The sequence below is a fragment of the Schistocerca americana genome, chromosome 9, assembly GCF_021461395.2.
Source record: "Schistocerca americana isolate TAMUIC-IGC-003095 chromosome 9, iqSchAmer2.1, whole genome shotgun sequence".
Classification (NCBI taxonomy): domain Eukaryota; kingdom Metazoa; phylum Arthropoda; class Insecta; order Orthoptera; family Acrididae; genus Schistocerca; species Schistocerca americana.
The window spans coordinates 98,539,183-98,563,339 of NC_060127.1; the positions used below are offsets into that span (position 1 = coordinate 98,539,183).

General features: G+C 45.5%; 1 protein-coding gene across 1 annotated transcript in view; it reads left to right on the top strand.

The window, feature by feature from the left end:
* Positions 1–22,559, top strand: part of LOC124550994 — an 87,185-nt gene extending 64,626 nt beyond the window's left edge. Inside the window, exon 7 of the mRNA XM_047125826.1 lies at positions 20,955–22,559. Coding sequence (XP_046981782.1) covers positions 20,955–22,441 — 1,487 coding nt within the window. The 3' untranslated portion in view covers positions 22,442–22,559. The remainder of the gene's footprint in view (positions 1–20,954) is intronic.
* The last annotated feature ends 1,598 nt before the right edge of the window (positions 22,560–24,157 follow it).

A 24,157-nucleotide genomic window follows, 5' to 3' on the forward strand; every position in this document is an offset into this window, starting at 1 on the left:
GTCGTTCGGCGTCAGATGTTGCAGAATTTGCACTCAGGAAGCACACATACGAAGACGCTGGTGAACTATACGATGCAATGTTGATCGAGGTACATCAAGTTGCCTAGATGCTTGACGAATTGACTTATGTGGGCTTCTGAGAAACGTTTGTCTGATGTCCTCCACCGTGTCTTCTGAAATTCCGTAACGTGCACCGCCAGGATGTTTCCGAATACCTCCTGTTTCCAGAAACTTCCTATACCATTCCTTAACTGTTTTCACATCAGGTGGATCACATTCATACGCACGACGATAATTTCTTTACACAGTAATCGGCGATTTTGTTTCTGCAAACCACACTACTGCTTCCGCGCGCTGCTGTGGAGTCGCCATTTTCACTTCATGCGACCATGCTGCACTCTGGCGACGATACTTTACACTTTTGACGCGGGCATACAAATTCTTTGAGATGCTCAACAATGTGGTGCACTGTTCACTGTCGTATCGACTGTGGTTTATCTCTCCTGGGGCCTTGAAGTCAGGGAGGTTTGAGTAGGACACCCTGTGCATCAAATAAATTAGCAAAAATTTAAATTACAGATTCTGTAACAGGACACAAAATTCCATTTGTCTTTTAACTAAAATCAAACGAATTCTTTGAACTCTATAAGCATTATAAATCACCACAGAGGCACTTACTGGTTTCGACAGTAGTTTTGTCTACCCATAAATCGGTATTACAATAAGAATAGCACTTCAAGCGTCAAAAGTCTCTCTATATACACTGAGGCGATGAAAGTCATGGGGTGCCTCCTAATCTCTTAGTGCTGCAACTCGATGCGCCATGAACAAAACTATTCTTTGGGAGTCCCCTGCAGAAATAGTGAGCCATTCTGCCTCTGTAGCCGTCCATAATTGCTAAATTATGTGCAGAATTTGCAGAATTTTGTGAAAGAACCGATCTCAAGGTTACGCCCCACAAATGTTCGACGTGATTCATGCTGGGTAATCTGGGTGCCCATATATGCACTCGAATTGTCTTGAAAGTTCTTTAAACCAAGGGCCAACAGTTGTAGTCTGGCGACATGGCACATTGTCATCCATAAAAACTGCATCTTTGTTTGGGAACATGATGTCCATAAGTAGCTGCAAATGGTCTCCAACTAGCTGAGCATACCCAGGACCCAGTGCATTCCGTGTAAACAGCCCATACAATTATGTAGCCACCACCAGATTTCACAGTGCTTTCATCTATTTCATCTACATCTACATCCATACTCCGCAAGCCACCTGACGGTGTGTGGCGGAGGGTACCCTGAGTACCTCTATCGGTTCTCCCTTCTATTCCAGTCTCGTATTGTTCGTGGAAAGAAGGATTGTCGGTATGCCTCTGTGTGGGCTGTAATCTCTCTGATTTTATCCTCATGGTCTCTTCGCGAGATATACGTAGGAGGGAGCAATATACTGCTTGACTCCTCGGTGAAGGTATGTTCTCGAAACTTCAACAAAAGCCAGTAGCTTGCTACTGAGCGTCTCTCGTGCAGAGTCTTCCACTGGAGTTTATCTATCATCTCCGTAACACTTTCGCGATTTCTAAATGATCCTGTAACAAAGCGCGCTGCTCTCCGTTGGATCTTCTCTATCTCTTCTATCGACGCTATCTGGTACGGATCCCACACCGGTAGCTTTGTAAGTAACATATCGGATTGCCGCAGCGGTAACACCAGTTCCCGTCAGATCACCAAATTTAAGCGCTGTCGGGCTGGGCTAGCACGTGGACGGGTGACCAACCGGTCTGCGAGTGGGGTGCACTCAGCCCTTGTGAGGCAAACTGAGGAGCTACTTGATTGAGAAGTAGCGGCTCCGGTCTCGTAAACTGACATACGGCCGGGAGAGCGGTGTGCTGACCAGATGCCCCTCCATATCCGCATCCAGTGACGCCTGTGAGCTGAGGACGACACGGCAGCCGGTCGGTACCGTTGGATCTTCCAAGGCCTGTTCTGACGGAGTTTACTTTAGTTTTTTTAGTTTGTTGGCAACATGTGTCCACGGCATTGTTGGGTCAGCGCCAGACTCGAACTCCAGCTCTTATCTACTGATATCGGCACTCATCTGACCAGGTCACGGTTTTACAGTCGACTAGGATCGAACCTATATGGTCAAAAGACCAGGAGAGGAGCTGAAAGCGATGTCGTGCCCGTACAAAAAGTACTCGCGACGGTCGTCTGCTGCCACAGCCCATTACCGCCATATTTCCCCGCACTGCTCTAACGGACCGTTCGTCGTAAGTCCCACAATGATTTCTGTGTGTTGCCTGTCTGTTAGCACTGACAACTCTACGCAAACGCCGCTGCTCTCGGTCGTTAAGTGAAGGTAGTCGACCACTGCGTTGTCTGTGGTGAAGGGCAATGTCTGAAATTCGGTATTCTCGGCACACTTTTGGTACTGTGTATCCAGGAACACTGAATTCACTAAATCTGTATGTCTGCATATCACTATTTCGGGACTGTTTGTTAACTAAGTGCAAAGCATATCCTTAGCACTCAGTGTTAACTGATAATGACAAATATTAAAGATGCGCAAACCTAGAAAATACACACACCATTTACGCAAATCTCTCACAAACGGAAATACACAAAATTCTGTCCCAATTATTACTCAGCAATGTTCTTATTACTGGAAAAAAGAAGATTAGGTTTTAATGCCTCATCGTCACCGAGATCATTAGAACCAGAGTACGAGGTTGGGCAGTGTCAAGATGTGGAGACGAATCGGCCGTGCCCTTTCAAGGGAACCTACCCGGCAGTTGCCTGGAGTGATTTGGAGAAGCTAAGCCGGCATGTTCGTATGTGGATTTGAATGAGAGTACAATTTGCGCCGACCGGTGAGGCCGAGTGGTTCTAGGCGCTTCAGTCTGGAACCGCGCGACCGCTACGGTCGCAGGATCGAATCCTGCCTCGGACCTGGATGTGTGTGATGTCCTTAGGTTAGTTATGTTTAAGTAGTTCCAAGTTCTAGGGGACTGATGACCTCAGATGTTAAGTCCCATAGTGCTCAGATCCATATATATAGTACAATGTGCCAACCACTATACTGCCTGGCTAACTTCGTATTACTGCGATGCTGATCAAATTAAAGGGTTTCGACAAATAGCAAGCAGCAGTATAAACTAGGCTATCTTATGGAAAGAGCGCTAAGGGAACTCAATAGCAAAACTGAAATGGTTCAAACGGCTCTAAGCACTATGGGACTTAACATCTGAGGTCGTCAGTCCCGTAGACTTAGAACTACGTAAACCTAACTAACCTAAGGACATCTTACACATCATGCCCGAGGCGGGATTCGAACCTGCGACCGTAGCAGCAGCGCGGTTCCAGACTGAAGCGCCTACAGCCGCTCGGCCACAACGGCCAGCTCAATAGCAAAACACAGGGCTTTTCACGAACCGTGCTGGACACTTTGGTAACGCTTTCAAGAAATAACGCCCCGTTTATTTTTGCCACGACCACCAACCGAGGTAGCAGGAAACAGGCCTAGCCAAACTCCATAGTGTTTGGGAAGTGGCGACGCTCCAGTAACTGCAGACATGCTTTCCAAAGTAAACATCCGCCATCCATATGTGGCGAGCAGACCTCCACAGCTGTAGCTGAGACAGTGTAAGGGAATAGCTGGCAGCTCTAGCGCCCGTTGCCAGCTATCAGCTGCGAAGCGCCATTGGCTGCTTGAGAAAACAGAAGACGTCTACACAGCTGTGTCAACAGTGAGGCGTTCCCATAGAGACGTTTACAAAATTGCATTACGTAATTGGCTGAGGCCAGCCAGCAAAGTTGTCGCACACAGCCCACTGATGCTATCAGGGATCGATTCATGCCGACTCCACCATAGCGAGCTCAGGCTCAGATCCAGATATTCTGAGTCCTAGACAGACAACCCCCAGAGAAACACATGCGTCAGCTGCACACGCAGATAAATCCGCGGTCGTGGCAAACTGAGCGTGCCACCTACCGACAGGCCAGGAAAAAAAATTGTAGCTTTATGTCGTTGTTGTTGTTGTTGTTGTTGTGGTCTTCAGACTGGTTTGATGCAGCTCTCCATGCTACTCTATCCTGCGTAAGTTAATCTCCCAGTACCTACTGTATAAGGAAACCCAAAGGCGTTCTGCAAGCAGAGGTATTAATATGAGCATATTCACAACTCACAAAATTTTAGTGTTTTTATAGTAGCAAAGAAACACTTTTTCTATGTGACAAAAATGTCGCAGTTGCACCGTTTGACGGCTAGGGGTCCATGAAGGTTTTACTAACGACTGTCTAACGTACTCAGAACAACCACATGCTCCATGCATAATGGTTGTAGCCTCGGCCAAACTAGTAACCAGCTCTTCTGGAATGCTTATTCCAGTCTTGTATTCCAAATGCTTTATCTACCCCTACCAAGACAAATCCATAGGAGTTCGGCAGCATCTATAAAACTATTTTCATCACACAGCAGTATGAACAACATCTGTGAACATCATTAGTGTTTCAGTGGTTGTCAACCCGATCTCCACTGCCCACGACCAAGTGTTCCAGGTTTCATTATGGACGGTAGTCACGAAGGATTTTAAAAATATTTTAATTAACTTTTGGTGCAACCGGTAGCCGGGTGGTCTAGGGTGTCTTGTCATAATCCGCGAGGCTCCCCCCGTCGGAGGTTCGAGTCCTCCCTCGGGCATGGGTGTGTGTGTCGTCCTCAGCATAAGTTAGTTTAAGTTCGCAGGGCACAGACCAGCAGGTGCTCTGCATGCCGGCGACCTCGTTTGTCGGCGTGGGATCGCGGCGCGAGTCGGCAAGGGTGCTTCGCCGCGCCCCTGGGTAACCGGGGCGTGTTCTGCCAAACCCAGGAGGTGGTGACATCGCCTGGGCTAGGTTAGATGGGCCCAGACCGCCGAACGACTGGGGGACCGACCCACCACCTGAGTAGGAGTGGGTCCTCGGCCTTCAGGTGGAAACTTGGGCTAGTAGGCGGCGAAGGGCGAGGGGTGCATCCGCCTCTCCGGAGTGCGGGGTGCACTTGCCGAGGAGCGTCGAGTGAAATCGTCGACGGCGAGGCCTTCGACGGGGACCAGTGCGCTGGCAACGGCGCGCTGAACCCTGCAGCTCAGGAGTGCCCTTGACCTAGGGGCGAGGTCGGTGGGCGAGCTGCAACAGTCCCCCCCCCCCCCCCCCCCCCCCCATGCCAGAGGAGCCAGTCCGGGGTAAGAGACGGGCTCCCAACTTTCTTTCACTCGTCGACATCATGGCAGATCAAGAGACGAGTGACTCGAGTGCGCTTTCGAGGGCGAGTATGTCCGCTGTCCCTACCTCACAGGAGGAAGTGGGACACGAAGATGAAAACGTTTATGAAAGACACTGTCGCATCAGTCAAATTCTTGACTCAAGTGTCAAAAACGGAAAGATTAGTCAGGCCGCGGTCCTGGCAATAAAGAATGAGCTTGCTGCCTGGGCCATAGCACATGCAAAGCTAGAAGGGCGGCTTGAAGAATTGGAGAAAGAGAATACCAGACTTCGACAACAACCGATTAAGACATGGGCTGGAGTGGTGGCGCAAACCGCCACGAAGGCCCAAACAACCAAGGAAACGATTGCCAAGGTTTCGAAGAAACCAGACACGGCAGTCTTTCTAAGACCACTACCTGGACAGACCATTAAAAAAGTACAAGAAATTTTCACAACAACCATTGACCCGGCAAGAGATAAAATTAAAGTGAACAAAGTGAAAGCTACCAAGAATGTGGTAATCGTGGATCTTGCCACAGAAGAAGATAGAGACAAGATATTAAATAATAATAAACTAAAGAAGGCAGTCAAATGTGAACCACTAAAAACGAGAAATCCATTAGTTATCCTATATGATGTACCTGTAGCCTTGACCGAAAGTGACATATATGAAACCCTTTATAACCAGAATTTTGATGACTGTGAGTGGGAAACGTTCAAAAATGAATTCAAGCTGCGTTTTAAAACCGGGCCTCGGGAACGAGATGTTGTCCATCACGTCGCCGAGGTTTCTGGTAAGATGTGGCGCAAACTAACCGCTATGGGCAAAGTATACATAGGGTTTCACGCAATTAATGTCAGAGACTACTTAGTAGTCCCCCGATGCCACAATTGCGGCGATCTGGACCATGTCCATAAGCACTGTGAAAGAAAGCCGGCCTGCTCCAGGTGTGGGGCAGAAGACCACACAAGGAAAAACTGCAACAAAAATGTAACTTGCATCCCATGCACAAAAAGAGGAAGAAAACCGTGCAACACCACCGGAAGGAACTGCCCAACGTACAGGATGTTGGAACAAAGACTAATTTCGCGAATTGACTATGGCTGAGGCCATAACTGAACTCAGGAAGCCTAAAAGGAAATCCCCAAGCAAGAGGTTGAGGGACGCTCTGAGAGCAAGCAAATTCAAACAATTTCTACAAAAAGTCATGCAACCAAGATCTATGGTAATAATAATGAAAGATGTATGTGTACAAACAGATCCGTGCGAAGAAGAAGCTCCCTCTCCTCCCTGCTGGGGACCTGGGTCGAACCAAGAACCTTCTCGGCCACGAAGGCATCCTGTACCTGGGAGTTCACTTCCACATAGTAAAGAATCAGAAAATACCGCACAAGTCCAGTTTGATGAAGTGACTAGCACAAACTCATCCCCTGTTTCACCAACCCAGAGAGGAATGGGAATAGACCCCCAACGAATATACCCCAACCTGGAGCATGCACTGCAACTCTCCAGATTGGAGGAGCCGGCAATCCTCACCACGGCACTAAGACATGTGGTACGTGTCGGCCATGAATATGGCAGAGATGTCACCTTACCAGTAATGGAGGCTGTGGATAGAATCCAGCTCAAGACAATGAATCTCCCCACCGACTTTGGAGCCCTGCGAGATCTAGTTAAAAAGGTATTTGAAAGACGTAATGAGAATTTCAACATAGAAGAACTATATCACCAAGCAGTAATAACCAATGGTAGAGTAGCTCACGACTGGTCCAAAAACTGGCCAGAATCACATATTCATACCTACTTCCCACGTGAACCAAATAAACGTGGGTCAGATAAACGCACACAACAGTAAACTAGTCTTGCAGGAACTTCGGAGGGTGGTGGAAGAGAAGAGTCTAGACGTACTCTGTCTACAGGAACCGTACTCTCAAGCGGGACGAATCCCATACATGGCTGCCAATTGGCAAATGATATACACCGGAGTAGAACCAAAAGCCACAATAATAATCACTAACAAATCATTCAGAACCACGGTCCTCGCGCAGTTCTCGAGTGAACACTGCAATGTCGTGGAACTCCAAACATCGACAGGAGTGATCTACATCTCAAACATTTACTTCCAATATGGGCGAGAAATAGATGAGTTTTTGGAGATACTCACACAGGTTACCACGGCACTGCGGGGACGCAGGATGATAGTGACGGCAGACATAAATGCAAAGTCCCCCCTTTGGTTCAGTGGCACTCACGATGATCGAGGGCTAAAGGCCGAAGAGACGATAATGGCATTGCAACTGGTGGTAGCAAACCAACAAGGGAACCCCCCCCCCCCCCCACCTATACAGGCGGCGGGGGAGATGGCACAAATATAGATGTGACGTTGGTAACACCAAATCTCATCACAAAAGTCAACAACTGGAAAGTGTGGGACAGAGCAACCACCAGTGACCATAACTTAATTTCTTTCAACATTGGGGAAAGGGAGTGCCACAGGGACATGGGGAGGGAGCTGCAGTTCAATTATAACAAAGCCAACTGGGACCGTCTCGCGGAGGAGTGCAACATCCCGACATTGCTGGAGGGTGATGAAAACGTAGATGAATACGCCGAAGAGCTGGTACAGGCTATCACCAGGGCGGTGCGAGCCGCGGTACCAACCAGGAGGAGAGCCGTCGCGGCCACCCCCACACCATGGTCGGCTGAATTAGAACAGATGCGCCAGGCTGTAAGGAGGGCGAGGAGGTACTACCAGCGGAGTGTCGTCTGGAGAGAGAAACAAAGATGGCTACAGATCTACAGAGAGAGCAAGGATCAATTCCAACAGGAGCTCAGGGCTGTCAGACTCAGAAGTTGGGAAAGTTACGTAAAAAGCCAATTGGCTACGGACCCTTGGGGAGTCCCATACAAGTTAGTAAGAGAGAAAATAAGATCACCTATGGTGCTTTCCACAGTCAGGGACGGGGACCGGATGACAGGCACGTGGCAGGAAACTGCCGAGGCCCTCCTCCGGGTCCTGTTGCCTGACGACGTGGAAGAAAATGAGACAGATGAACAGAAAGGAATAAGAAGAGAAGACCAAAGGGACTACAACAATAACACAAGAACTTACCCCTTCTCTGAAGAGGAAGTCGCTGCCCAAATAAAGGCCCTTAAAAAGGGTAAAGCTCCTGGCCCGGACGGCATTACTGCGGAAGTGGTGCAATTCCTTGCCCCCCAGCTCGTAGCTCCTCTCACTAAGTTGTACAACGAGTGCTTACAACTCGGGAAATTCCCAGCAATTTGGAAAAAAGCAAATGTAATAATAATCAAAAAGAGTCCAGACAAAGATCCTACAGAAATCAAGTCTTATAGACCTATCTGCCTGCTAGATGTACTGGGCAAACTTTTTGAGAGGCTACTAGCACACAGACTGACAGCACACCGCATGCTGTGTGGGATGAGCGACAGACAATTCGGTTTTCGGTCTGGGTGCTCTGCGTCTGACGCAATCGCCCTGGCTGCCGAGGTCTGTGGCTCTGCCCCGCACAAGTATGTTGTCGGCATCATGGTAGACATCAGTGGCGCCTTCGACAACCTGTGGTGGCCCTCACTCTTTTCCCGCCTGCGGGAAAGGAACTGTCCAGGGCTACTATACGGCTGTCTGAGGAGCTATTGTGTAGACAGGGAGGTCTCGCTATCGGCCCCTAGCGGCATGGTCAGGAAGATTGTGACCAAAGGATGTCCTCAGGGCTCTGTCCTTGGACCTCTCTTTTGGGACATAAATATGGAGCCTCTACTTGAGGATCTAAAGAACTGTGACGATGTGCTAGAGGTCATAGCATACGCAGACGACCTCCTCTTGCTGGTCGGCGGCCGTAGCCGTGAGGATCTAGAACCGAAAGTGGAGAGAGCCGTAACTGTGCTTACATCGTGGTGCCAAAGAAGTAAAATGACTATTGCGCCCAACAAATCAACATACTTGCTTCTCAAAGGCCAATTGGTCAGAAATCCCACAGTTAGAATCAACGGCATGCCAGTTCTTCGGCGCCGTGAGGCCCGATATCTGGGTGTAATCATCGATGAGAGGTGGAACTTTGCATCACATATTGACACCGTATCCCAAAAGTCACTGGTCTTGCTAAATAACCTCATTGGAATAGGTCACAAGCGATTCCACCTGCCACCAAATTTAATAAAACTATATCACAATAGTATTCTGACCTCCATAGTAGGATACGGATCAGGAGTCTGGGCACACAGACTCACGAGGGTCATGCCTGCCATGGCCGTAAGAAGAGTGCAGCGGAACATGCTTCTACGTTCAGCAGGGGCTTACAGAACTACACCAGGAGGAGCGCTATTAGTACTAATGGGGATTTGTCCATTAGACATAAAAATCAGGGAGCAAGCCGCCTGGTACTGGGTGAAGAAAGAAAACAGGGATAAAATCAGGGAAATACTTGGGGTCTACGCGGGGGACAGATATGCTAACAAAAAGAGGGGAATTGAACTTTGGCAGAATCAATGGAGTAGTGAGGAAACGGGACGCAGAACTTGTGAACTGCTACCGGACATCGAGGAAAGGTTAAAATTAACATTTTTCACACCCACAAGAGGAATGCTGCACTTTCTTACTGGACATGGACCATACCCGACATATCTATGTCGGTTTGGGAAACAGGCTACACCAGCGTGCGACTGTGGTGCTGTGCAAGGTACCCCAGAACATGTGGTGTATGAGTGCCACCTCTTCGATGATGTGGCCCATGATCTACGACAACAGCTACCAAACAAGGACACGTACCACATATTAAGAAGCGAAAGCACTTTCAACATCTTAAATACTCTCACTGATGTGATATCAAAGAAAGTAATTAAAAACTTTCTTAGGGACAACCACCAGTGAAGGACTAACACTTCCACCGAATTAGACTCGTACACCCTTCCTGTACCGCTAAGTGGGGACCTGGTCAGCCGTCATACGGCTGGAATCCGCCTTACCATGGACTAGGAGGGAGGGGGGTACAAAACACCGGATTTGACCGCACACCAATTGTGACATGTAGTTAGGTTAGATTAGAGTAGAAGATAGAATAATACTTAGAGTAGACTGCAGCGACACCAACTTGAGGCCAGCCCAGTGCCAGGGGCACGCCCACTGGGATTAGCTCAGTGGGCCGTGGCCAACACCAGTAGGTTTATAGTAGCACTGGCACACCTGTAACGCTGCAGGTAGAATGTAGACTTAGATTAAGAAGCTTAGAATCCCATAGCGGTTAGACTAGAGTAAAACAATAGAAGTACCTGTAGTGTAGAAAAAGCTGCATTAATTGTATCATTTGTAAGACCCACTAATGTAGTTAGGTAGTGGGTTATATGAATAAAGTAGTGTGTAAGCTTAGGGACCGATGATCTTAGCAGTTTGGTCCCATAAGACCTTAACACAACTTTTAAAGAAAAGAAAAAAAAAGAAAATTAACTTTTCATAAAACTTTGACATGAAGTACACTGTGTGATCAAAAGAATCCGGACATCCCCAAAAACATAAGTTTATCATATTAGGTGCATTGTGCTGCCACCTACTGTCAGGTACTCCATATCAGTAATCATTAGACATCGTGAGAGAGCAGATCGGGGCGCTCCGCAGAACTCACGGACTTTGAACGTGGTCAGGTGATTGGTTGTCACTTGTGTCATACGTCTGTACGCGAGATTTCCACACTCCTAAACATCCCTAGGTCCACTGTTTCCGATATGATAGTGAAGTGGAAAGCGTATAGGCCGACCTCGTCTGTTGACAGACAGAGACTGCCGACAGTTGAAGAGGGTCGTAACGTGTAATAGGCAGACATCTATCCAGACCATCACACACAAATTCCAAACTGCATCAGGGCCCACTGCAAATACTATGACCGTTAGGTGGGAGGTGAAATGGTTCAAATGGCTCTGAGCACTATGGGACTTAACATCTGAGGTCATCAGTCCCCTAGAACTTATAACTACTTAAACCTAACTAACCTAAGGACATCACACAACACCCAGTCATCACGAGGCAGAGAAAATCCCTGACCCCGCCGGGAATCGAACCCGGGAACCCGGGCGTGGGAAGTGAGTGGGAGGTGAGAAAACTTGGATTTCATGGTCGGGCGGCTGCTCATAAGCCACACATCGCGTTGGTAAATGCCAAACGACGCCTCGCTTGGTGTAAGGAGCGTAAACATTGACGATTGAACAGTGGAAAAGCGTGTGGAGTGACGAATCACGGTACACAATGCGGCGATCCGATGGCAGGGTGTGGGTATGGCGAACGCCCGGTGAACGTCATCTGGCAGCATGTGTAGTGCCAACAGTAAAAAGTCGGAAGCGGTGGTGTTATGGTGTGGTCGAGTTTTTGATGAAAGGGCTTGCACCCCTTTTTGTGACGGAGTGGTTACAAGGCAATAACATCCCTGTAATGGACTGGCCTGTACAGAGTCCTGACCTGATTGCTATAGAACACCTTTGGAATGTTTTGGAACGCCGACTTTGTTCAAAATGGTTCAAATGGCTCTGAGCACTATGGGACCGAACATCTGAGGTCATCAGTCCCCTAGAACTTAGAACTACTTAAACCGAACTAACCTAAGGACATCACACATATCTATGCCCGAGACAGGTTTCGAACCTGCGACCGTAGCGGTCGCGCGGTTCCAGACTGAAGCGCCTGGAACAGCTCGGCCGCACCGGCCGGCGCCGACTTCGTGCCAGGCCTCACCGACGGACATCGATACCTCTCCTCAGTGTAGCATTCCGTGAAGAATGGTTGTCATTCCCCAAGAAACCTTGCAGCACCTGATTGAACGTATGCCTGCGAGAGCGGAAGCTATCATTAAGACTAAGGGTGGGCCAACACCATATTGAATTCCAGCATTACCGATGGAGGGCACCACGAACTTGTAAGTCATTTTCAGCCTGGTGTCCGGATACTTTTGATCGCATTGTGTATTTGGTAATTAGTTATTTTATATGCTTTAAGTTCCTGTAACTTTGCTTTATAAATTTTACGAAGTAGAGTTATTTTCCTAATTCATATGTAATCGTTACTATGGAACAGGTGGGTGGCTAGAAAATGTTAGTGGTAACAGAGATACGAAAGTGCCTGGTAGGTGAAAATGTTGGCTACCCCTGGAATAAATCTTCATGGACAGCTATCAAGCAAATGGTCCACCTGTGACATTTATGTCATACAAGGAAGTGTTTCTATCTCTTCTAAGCAAGGCGCCATATTCAGTTACTATGTCTTCTGAACAGATAATATTGTGACTCATGTACCGTCAAGAGCGACGTTCATCATTAATGGATTAAGGTTAAGTATCAAACTAATTACGTCCGCTTTCTGAATTCTAATTCTTCGTCATGTTCCAGACCTCACGTCAGTATAGTTCTTCCCTCCTCACGCCAACCTGCGTGAGCTAAAGCGCGTGCATTTCGGCCTCCACTACTAACATGGTGTTGGCTCTTCTGCCAGCACAACAACTTGAATATCAGGAATCCGGTAAGACATCAAATCTCTGAATTCGCTGCGGCCGGAAAAAGATCCTCCAAGGACGGGACCAACGACGACTGAAGTGAATCGTTCAACGTGACAGAAGTGCAACCCTTTCGCAAATTGCTGCAAATTTCGACGCTGCACCATCAACAAGTGTCAATGTGTGAACCATTCAACTAATCATCATCGATATGGACTTTAGGAGCCGAAGGCCCACTCGTGTACCCTTGATGGATACACGACACAAAGCTTTACTCCTAGCCTGGGACCGTCAACAACGATATTGGACTGTTGATGAGTGTAAACATGTTGCCTGGTCGGGCGAGTCTCGTTTCAAATTGTATCGAGCGGATGCACGTGTACAGGCATGGAGACAACCTCATGAATTCAAGCTGGTGTAGGCTTTGTAGTGGTGTGGGGCGTGTGCAGTTGGAGTGATATGGGACCCCTGATACGTTTAGATTCGACCCTGACAGGTGACACGTACATAATCATCCTGTCTGATCACCTGCATCCATTCATATCCATTGTGCATTCAGACAGACTTGGGCAATTCCAGCAGGGCACTGCGACACCCCACATAACCCGAATTGCAACGCAGTGGCTCCAAGAACACTTCTGGGTTTAAACACTTCCGCTGGCCACCAAATTCCCCACACGTGAACATTATTCAGCATTTCTGGGAAGCTGATAAGAAGAGATCTCCACCCCCTCGTACTCTTACTGATTTAGGGACAGCCCTGCAGGATTCATGGTGTCAGTTCCTTCGAGCACTACTGCAGACATTAGTCGAGTCCATTCCGCGTCGTGCTGCTGCACTTCTGCATTCACGTGGGTGTGTTACCCAAAATTAGGCAGGTGCACCAGTTTATTGGGCTCTTCAGTGTAGCTTCTAACTGAAATAATATACGTATAAGCACTGTTAAAGTTGACGCATCTGACTGTCTTGCTATCATAAGGGATTCCCTAATTCTTAAGTAATTCTCACATGTATGCGTGAGATTCAAAGTATGGGAAAATGTATACGGAAGCGCTCGCGTTAGAGAAACGTTTGGGTAACATGGTCTCTAGCTGGATGGATTTAATTGCACCGATATACAAAACTTATAACCACTTAAAGCTGATTGCACTGTGAATTATCTATCGTATACTTTCATTAATAAATCGTGCTGTCTACATAGGCTAATTTCCTTTAAATTTAATAATGGATTCTATACTGAAAATAAAACTTTTCGCTCTACGGTCGTGTGTCAGTTCCAATAGTAAATTTACTTAAGTAAACTTGTTTCGTAAAGAAAGTTAGATCCAGCGAAAACTACTATCTTCTGTTGTATCTGTTTGATACTGTATCACGATTACGTTACAACTAAGACCACCGATGTAATTTACCACCTTTACTGGCTTTCTTCTATTTTTCTGTTGCGATCAAAAAAAGTAACTTTTTACACTTTTGTGCATCTTCCCGTTTAAGAGAACTTTTTGTAATAAACGAATTATTCGAATAGAACATCCGAAGTATGCTTCTCATTTAGTTTCAATTAAGAATAACAGTTTTCCTCTTGACAACTAGACAGTCGTAACTTCATTAATCTCTTTATGACAACTTCATCGCAGTTACAATTATATGGAAAATGTTGATTATCTTTGCCTTCCTTAGGACGACTTTTTCCAACTACTATATACTTAACGCCTTTCCTCTTTGTTTCAAATATAAGCCGTAGAACCGAAATCGGAGTAGCGTACGAGTACAAGCAAAAAATTTACAATACCACTGACGGACAGCACTAAAAAACAAAACAAAAAAGAAGGAAAAAAGGAGCTAGGTGCCACCATCACTTTTAACCACACAATTTTACATTTGTTCAAAGTTCACACGTTCTGCAGGTTTTGACATTAGCCGTCCCATTACAGTCCCTAGGTTGAGTGGTCACTCGACACGACGAACAACAATACGTGAGAGCTATGTGGTACATTCAGTGTTCGTGGTCTATATCTAAAAAACGCTAGGGCGTATTATCGCTGTAGGAACAAGCGAATCTTCCGTGGATATACACTAGGATCTAACACAATAAAGTAACACTCTTGGGTTACTACGTTCAAGACCCAAAACACGAATTCTCCATCAACAAAGCTGACACAACAACAGGCCCCTCCAACCATCTCGGAATTTTGACGATCTAACGCGCCAATCAGACAAAATTTGCCACGATATCCCTCAGGAGCAGTCCAACAACTCTAACACCCAGTGCAGTGCCAAGACGAATAAATGCTTACATAAGGAGCAAAGATTGTTATTGATTTGCTCAATTTGTGAAGCTATTGCTCTTGAATAAATAGTCCAATTTTCCTGATCTTTACATGTATATCACATCTACCGATTTCTGTCCCATTCCGATAATTCCTTCGTGGTGCGTGTTTTTTTTTCTCATACGTGTAATCGTTTAGTATTGTTGCAGTTACCTTATATGGCTATTAAAAATTATTTTGGCAATACAGAATCAGTCAAAGTCCATGTGTTGATATTTCCTTGGACTCAGAAATCACTTCTACTGCATTTTCAACGTCATATCAAAGTTCATCTTCTGCAGCAGGTCACTTCCAGCTCATATTGGACTTACCCAATACATTTACTTACGATGTATTTTTCTCGATACTTGTAACCACACCGAGGTATAGTTCACCGTAGTTGATAAATAATCATCCCTATTAACAATTTTTAGATCACACGCCTTTGTTTCTTTAGCCAACCTGGTCGATAGCGAGTTTCGTCATCGGGTACCATTTTTAAACCGACATCGCTAAGGTATAATTCATCGTAGTTGACAAATAATCACCCCTATTAACATTTGTTTAGATGATGAACTTTTGTTTCTGTGCCAGCCTGATGGTCTTCCAGTCCCTGACGACACAATACTGACTTTGGTTTCGTCACCTAGTACTATTTTAATATCGACATTGCTATGTGATGTCACTTCTGGGTTGTTAATTGCTCTGACCTCTTTTCAAATGGTTCAGATGGCTCCGAGCACTATGGGACTTAACATCTGAGGTCATCAGTCCCCTAGAATTTAGAACTACTTGAACCTAACTAACCTAAGGACACCACACACATCCATGCCCGAGGCAAGATTCGAACCTGCCACCGTAGCGGTAGCGCGGTTCCAGACTGAAGCGCCTAGAAACGCTCTGATCTCTTTTGCCAGTTTCATTTGTTACTTCTGTTTCTGCCGTCTCTCTTGATGGTCACTGATTTTCTCAGTCGAAATTCTCCGGCTTTAATTGAGAGTTTTGTCTTTCTGCCACAATCCCTTGCAGTAGAAGTAATTACCTCAATTCTCAGATTACCTTCCATTCGGAAAGTGGATGCACTCAGCGACTGTATGTGAGTTATAAAGTCTCTCTCACTCATACACACACACACGGTATAAACATCGTAAATAGAAGTTAGTCTCGAACACATACTTCGTTAGGTTGGCAACAAATAGGTAATCATACCAAAGAAGATGAAACACGTAATGGAGTCGCAATATTTACGTTGTGAAAAACAGTGTACGACGAAATAGTTGTATCGAGTGGCAAAAGAACAATATTCCACCACGAAAAAGAGTGAGAAACATGGTGAACAGTTTGTGGAAGGCGAGAACACGAAGATGTGATTATACGGCAGTGATAAAAGTGGTAGTGCGACCTCCATACTAGATGTGAGGAAATGCAGATCAGCAAATCGCAAGTAATTACCTTTTTTTACAATAGATCACGAAGTGATCTGTTTAATAATCTAAAACTAACAAAACTGTGTCGTCATAGATCCCACAGAAGACGCCTTAGAACAGGAGAAGGCGAAACGCGTCTGGGATAAATAAAGTAACTAGCAGCACGAAAAGGCAGTTTTATTTACAAAACAAGTATTTATATGCTTGCTACGCAGGATGTACACACAAACAAACTTGTTAAATGTTTCAAAGCTTTATGGTCCTTCAGAGTAGTCACCAGAATTGTGTGTAACCAGTTGTTAGTGATGTGGAACTTGTAGGATACTTTTAGCAGCGTCAGTTGTGTTGATAGATCGAGAGGAGCGGTCTATTTCCCGAATCTCTGTAACAGGTCTGAAACGATTGCCAAGTAGTGCTTCCTTCATGTTAGGAATCAAGTTGAAATCACAAGGGCTTAAGGCTGGGACTGTGGTGGATTGCACGTTGTGTTTCAAAAATGAACAGCTTAGACAAAGAAGCGGCTACACTTTCTGCACAGATCCGCCCATCATTTTGCAGGAGAATGTCCGGCCTCGTGTGGCACAGCTTGCGACTGATTTGGTCGATCGATGGGGCTTGATTCCTGAGATGAAGGAACCTCTTTATGGCATTCGTTTCAGAACTGTCACAAAGATTCGTCAGGAAGTAGACCGCTCCACTCGGTGTATCAACACATCTGGCGCTGCTGCATGTGCCCTACGACTTCCACATTGCTGGCAAGCGGTTATACACAAGGACAGGAGAACTTGGAAACATGTGTCTGCTATGTGTAAGTTGTAATTAAATATTTGCCTCTATTAAAGTTCCAACCCTCGTAGTTCTTAAGAATGGACCTCAAATCATATATCGATAGGAGATGCGAAATGGCTGACAGCTGACAGTGTGGTGTAAAAACGCAAGCTCATCTTGTACTGAGGACACTGTAGGGCGACCATACTTTTTCGTGTGCAGCGCTTTTACGAATAATTTATAATTTAACCTGTACCCTATTAGACCACTCTGTGCATTTACAACTCCCTATGGGATTCTGAAGTAACAGAACTCTACCATCTAGTGAAGAAGATGTATGAGACAGGCGAAATACCCTCAGACTTCACGAAGAATGTAATAATTCCAATCCCAAAGAAAGCAGGTGTTGACAGATGTGAAAATTACCGAACTATCAGTTTAGTAAGCCAAAGCTGCAAAATACTAACACGAATTCTTTACAGATGAATGGAAAAACTGGTAGAAGTCGACCTCGGGGAAGATCAGTTTGGATTCCGTAGAAATGTTGGAACACGTGAGGCAATACTGACCATACGACTTATCTTAGAAAACAGATTAAGAAAAGGCAAACCTACGTTTCTAGCATTTGTAGACTTAGAGAAAGCTTTTGACAATGTTGACTGGAATACTCTCTTTCAAAATCTGAATATGTCAGGGGTCAAATACATTGAGCGAAAGGCTGTTTACAATTTGTACAGAAATCAGATGACAGTTAAAAGGGTCGAGGGGCATGAGAGGGAAGCAGTGATTGGGAAGGGAGTGAGACAGGGTTCTAGCCTATCCCCGACTTTATTCAATTTGTATATTGAGCAAGCAGTAAAGGAAACAAAAGAAAAATTCGGAGTAGGAATTAAAATCCATGGAGAAGAAATAAAAACATTGAGGTTGACTGATGACATTGTAATTCTGTCAGAGACAGCAAAGGACCTGGAAGAGCAGTTGAACTGAACAGTGTCTTGAAAGGAGGATATAAGATGAACATCAACAAAAGGAAAACGAGGATAATGGAATGTAGTCAAATGTGAAGAATGGAGCAAAAATGGCGGTACAAAATTATAGCTCATAGTATGTGGACGATGAGTATTCCTTCTTTCTAGTGATTGAATAATTGCCCTTCATTATTTTAAGCAAGTTGATTCTTTAGTCTACATTTATATGCCCACACTGTAATTAAAATTAATTTAAAAATGGTCACCTTTTCGCTGTCAGCGTAGAAAGTTTCAGGATGTAACAAAATACAACAAACAACAACTTCAACCCAAGTGAAATGACAATTAAATCAAAACCCTTAGCTGCCGACAGGTGTTGTTGATATACATCAATGGGGACAGCTGAAAATGTGCGGCCCGACCAGCATTCGAACCCGTGATCTCCTGCTTACATGGCAGACGCTCTGTCCATCTGAGCCACCGAGGGCACGGGGGAGAATGCGACTGCAGGGACTTATCCCTTCCACGCTTCCTGTGAGACCCACAGTCCCAACAGTCCACAACCTACATTCATAGTGTTCCTAATAGGTATTTGCCCATTCCCTCATTACTCGCGCCAGCCTAAGCTGACGAGTCCTGAAAGAGTTCGGGCAAAGTGTGCGCATTCGCACAGAAGGAGGTCAATGGCCGGGTAGCCTTTAACTGTATGAAGATGGTATCTGTTCCCGAAAGAACAGATACCACTGAATGGGCAAATATCTACGAGGGTCACTCCAAAAGAAATGCACACTATTTTTGTAAAAATACAGTTATCATTCTGCATGTGTGAAAGTTTTACAGTGTGTAGATACATCCTTCCCTCTTGTTTTCAAACTTAGTTCAACCTGTTCCCGTGAGTGGCGCCGTCACAGCATGTCTTCAAGATGGCTGCTACACTTGACGTTTGTCAGAAGCGACGTACTGCCATAGAACTCCTGTGCTGTGAAAACGAGACAGTGGGAAACATCCACAAGAGGTTGAAAAAGGTGTATGGAGATGCTGCTGTCGATCGCAGTACAGTTAGTCGGTGGGCAAGCAGGTTAGGTGAGGAAAGCTGGCATGGCAACATTGAGGATTGTCCTCGCAGCGGCAGGCCTCGTACTGCACACACTCCAGACAATGTGCAGAGAGTTAACGAATTGGTGACTGCTGACAGACGCATCACAGTGAACGAATTGTCACGCTACGTTGGGATAAGGGAAGGAAGTGTTTGCACAATACTGAAAGTGTTGCCGTTAAAAAAGATTTGTGCCCCGTGGATTCCCAGGATGTTGACAGTGGCTCACAAAGAAACAAGAAAAACGCTATGCAGCGAACTTTTGGAACAGTACGAGACTGCTGGAGATGAATTTCTTGGAAGAATTGTGAGAGGTGATGAAAAATGGCTCCCTCATTTTTCACTAGAGACCAAGAGGCAATCATTGGAGTGGCATGATGTAAATTCACCCAAGAAAAATAAATTTAAAACCACACCTTCTTCTAGAATATTTTGGCTACGGTGTTTTTCGATTCCGAAGGCCTCTTTCTAGCGGACATCATGCAAAGAGGAAGCACCATAAATTCTGATGCATGTGACGACACAGCAGAAACTCGAAGCTCGACTGAGTCGTGTTCGTCCACATCTACAAAAGCAGTATATTTTGCTGTTACACGACAATGCACGGCCACATCAGTCAAAAAACCATGGAAGCGATCACAAACCTCATATGGACAACACTGAAACACCCGCCCTACAGTCCTGACCTGGCTCCATGTGACTATCATCTCTTTGGGAAACTGAAAGACTCTCTTCGTAGAACAAGGTTTGAAGATGATGACTCCCTTGTGTAGGCTGTCAAACAGTGGCTCCAACAGGTTGGTCCAGAATTTTACCGTGCGGGTGTATAGGCGCTGGTTCCAAGATGACGTAAGGCAGTTGAGAGGGATGTAAATTATGTAGAGAAATGAAAATATTGTTCCTAAAGAATGTATCTACACACTGAAACTTTCAGACATGTAGAATGAAAGATGGATTTTAAAAAAAAGTAGTGTGCATTTCATTTGGAGTGACCCTTATATTAGGAACACTACGAATGTAGGTTGTTCCTAAAGAATGTATCTACACCCTGAAACTTTCAGACATGTAGAATGAAAGATGGATTTAAAAAAAAGTAGTGTGCATTTCATTTGGAGTGACCCTCATATTAGGAACACTACGAATGTAGGTTGTGGACAGTTGGGAATATGGGTCTCACGGGAAGCGTGCAAGGGATACGTCCCTGCATTCGCACTATCCTCTGTGCCCTCAGTGGCTCAAACGGATAGAGCATCTGAAATGTAAGCAGGACATCCCGGGTTTGACTCCTGGTCGGAGCACATATCTTCAGGTGTCCCCATTGATGTATATCAACGACACCTATCGACAGCTAAGGGTTTCGATTTAATTATCATTTTATTCTAGAGAAGCTGCACGGTCATCAGTGGTAACTGTTCTTTCGGGAACGGATACCAGCTTCATATAATCATCGTAAGTGTCTGAGAATGCTGAAGAACACTTATTCAATTCACACCAACTGGCAGTGTAAGAATGACGTGCTTTGTTGAGATACTCATATATGGGACTGTTTGGTAGCGACATGCATAATACGATAACCGTTTATGGTGGAAAGTTGTCCGCATTTGTGGCACATTCAGCGTACGACAAGAACCACCACCCAACTGCTGTCATTGATCTTGCAGGCGAGGAGTGGCAGCTGGAGGACAAAAGCAACGCTACGCTGTCCGTGGACACTGGCTGCATGCAGCTGTTGGCCAACGCCCTGGACCACCCCAGGTGCCCACTGGAAGACCTGCCTCTGGAAACCACTAAGCGGCGCGAGCAGTGCCGTGTGCAGCTGTGGCACGACCTGTCGCAGGGGTCGCCCCACATACCCGTCACCAGCTACCTGGCCTACACGCAGAGGGCCAACGTCAACCTCTGCCTCTTCGCCTGGATGACTGTCAACTCGATCAGCATTTGCCAGGACGTCCCCTTCAGTATGATTCAGTCTATGCGCGATGCCCGCTGCGTTTTCGGTGGTCCTGACGACCAACCCTGCCCGCAACTCAACGCAACCGACGCCGTCTGCTCTGCTTGCAGGGCTATTCTCCTGCTGAAGTGTCGCGATTTTGCTTCCACAAGTTATCTCGAGTCATGTCGCGCCCCCATGGACCACCGTGGATTTTACTCACCATACTGTGGATATTATATACAGGGCAAAGACAAGCCGACAAACAGAATACTGAGCTACAAAGACAGTCTAAACAGTGGCACCTTGAAGTACAAGGATTTTAAAATCGAGGGCTTAGAACCTTTAGAAATAACATTTGTAGCAGTGAATATTCTCTTCCGATTTTTGACTGCCGCAGTGTACGTGTACCTTCCCAATTTACGTAACTTGCCCGGAAAGATATTCTTGTCCTTTCAGATAACAGGTATGATCCAGATCTTGTTTTCTGAGGTCTTGTATCGTATGGCAGGTGTCCCTGACTTATCTACGACGGTGCAGATTGATAGCGCACTAACTCTTCTGAACTGTATCTGTCTCAACTCATTCTGCTACCAAATGTACGCATGCGTTCGTCACCTCAGGCTTCCTAGCGACCTAGAACGTGCTGAAGTAAGGAAGGTATTCCGCCGTCAGCTGTTGTGTTCGCTAATACCCTGGAGCGTAGTACTGGTGGCAACCACTGCTTTGGAAAGAACGAGCGAATATTACCTGTTGCACAGTCGTATAATATTCATCGGCGCAATTTCTCTGTCAGTAGCTTACAATATTGTTTGTCTTGGACTGGTGGGATACATGTACCGACGTACTCGTAATTCCATGCGGCAGCTCAAAATTTATAGTAAAGAGACGTTTGGCTCAAAGACACTAATTCTTTACATGTCAGCTAAGACTGTCACTTTAAGTGGCATAGGTACGATTGTTAGAATTGGCTTCCACCAGGCACAAGGCATAGCGCAGTACGTGTACTATGTCCATATAGCTACGATGGTGCAGGGTCCACTGCTTTTCGTTTTATTCGTTTGCAACAGTGCAACTCTCCCTCTGCTCAGGGAGAGACTACTAGCACGGTGGAACCCCGATGTAATCGGTCCAGGGCAAGAATTGTGTTCATCTGCCGAGAGAAATCTGGCAAAGAGAGTCAATGTACAGGCTTCGGCTGCGGAATCCACATTGTAATGTCCACGAGTGTTTTTTTCTTCCAAGGATTATCTTCGTTGTGCTAAACCCTGTCACAAGTTATCAATGTAGAAGCTAGCTGGTTTGACAAAATTACTGTGATTCATGTAAAACTGCTTCCCTATTATCTAATATGATCTTCATTTCTGCAATGACATTACATAATTAATAAATAAAATTAAAACTATATGAAAATAAGATGTAAGTCTCTATTTCTTCTACACAACAGGTGAAAGATTTAGACATATATACCTTATTAACGTGCACTCCACAAATTAAACAAGAAAAATTTTGTGATATTAGACTATGTCAAAGACGAAGATAGTACAAGAACTTAATGTTAACCGCAAATTACTTTAAGTTCCGTTCTATGAAGTGAAGGCAACAGAATCTACTCTTAGTATACACTTACAAGAACTTCGTCCTTTCTGCAGATTCTTGCGAAGCTTTTAACGCACGCCTATTTTTATCTTACGTTTAAAATTACATTGAGCCTTTGTAAATAACTGATTGCCCAGTCATGGCTCATCTGATTTCTCTCACTGTATATGGAGAAACCTGAGATTCTGTCTTCGACTGTCTAGAAAATTACCCTTTTCTGGCAGTTTCTTATAAATGTTGTGTGACATGAAAATCCAACTTGAAACGAAATTATTCTTTGCGTGCCTGGTTGCACTGATATGAAAAAAATCATGGGATACCTTCTAACACCGTATCGGGCCTCCTTTTGCTCGATATAATGCAGCCACACGACCTGGCATGGACTCAACAAGTCGTTTGAAGTCCCCGCAGGAATACTGAGCCATACCGCCATAGGTCTACCGATGACATTGTAATTCTGTTGGAGAGAGCAAAGGACCTGGAAGAGCAGTTGAACTGAACAGTGTCTTGAAAGGAGGACATAAGATGCACATCAACAAAAGCAAATCGAGGATAATGGAATGTAGTTGAATTAAATCAAGTGATGCTGAGGGAATTACATTAGGAAATGAGACACTTAAAGGAGTACATGAGTTTTGCTATTTGGGAAGCAAAATAACCGCTGATGACGGTCGACGTTGAGAGAATATAAAATGTAGACTGGCAATGACAAGGAATGCGTTTCTGAAGAAAAGAAGTTTCTTAACATCGAGTACGGTTTTAAGTGTGAGGAAGTCTTTTCTGGTAGTATTTGTATAGAGTGCAGCCGTGAAAATGAAACATGGATGATAAATAGTTTAGACAAGAAGAGAATAGAAGCTTTCCAAATGTGGTGCTATAGAAGAATGTTGAAGATTAAAGGGGTGGATCACGTAACTAATGAAGAAGTGCTGAACGGAATTGGGGAGAGGAATTTGTGGCACAACTTGACTAGAAGAAAGGATCGGTAGGTAGGACATGCTCTGAGGCATCAAGGGATCACCAGTTAGTATTGGACGGCAGCGTGTAGGGAGACCAAGAGATGAATACACTAAGCAGATTCATAAGGATGATGGTTGCACAGAATAGAGTAGCTCGGAGAGCTGAATCAAACCAATTTCTGGACTGAAGACCAAAACAACAACAACTGTCTCTATAACAGTCCATATTTGCGAGAGTATTACCGCTGCAGGATTTTGTACACGCACTGACCTTTCAATAATGTCCAACAAATGTTCAATGGGATTCGTGTCGGGCGATCTAGGTGGCCAAATCATAGGCTCGAATTGTCCAGAATGTTCTTCAAACCAATCGCGA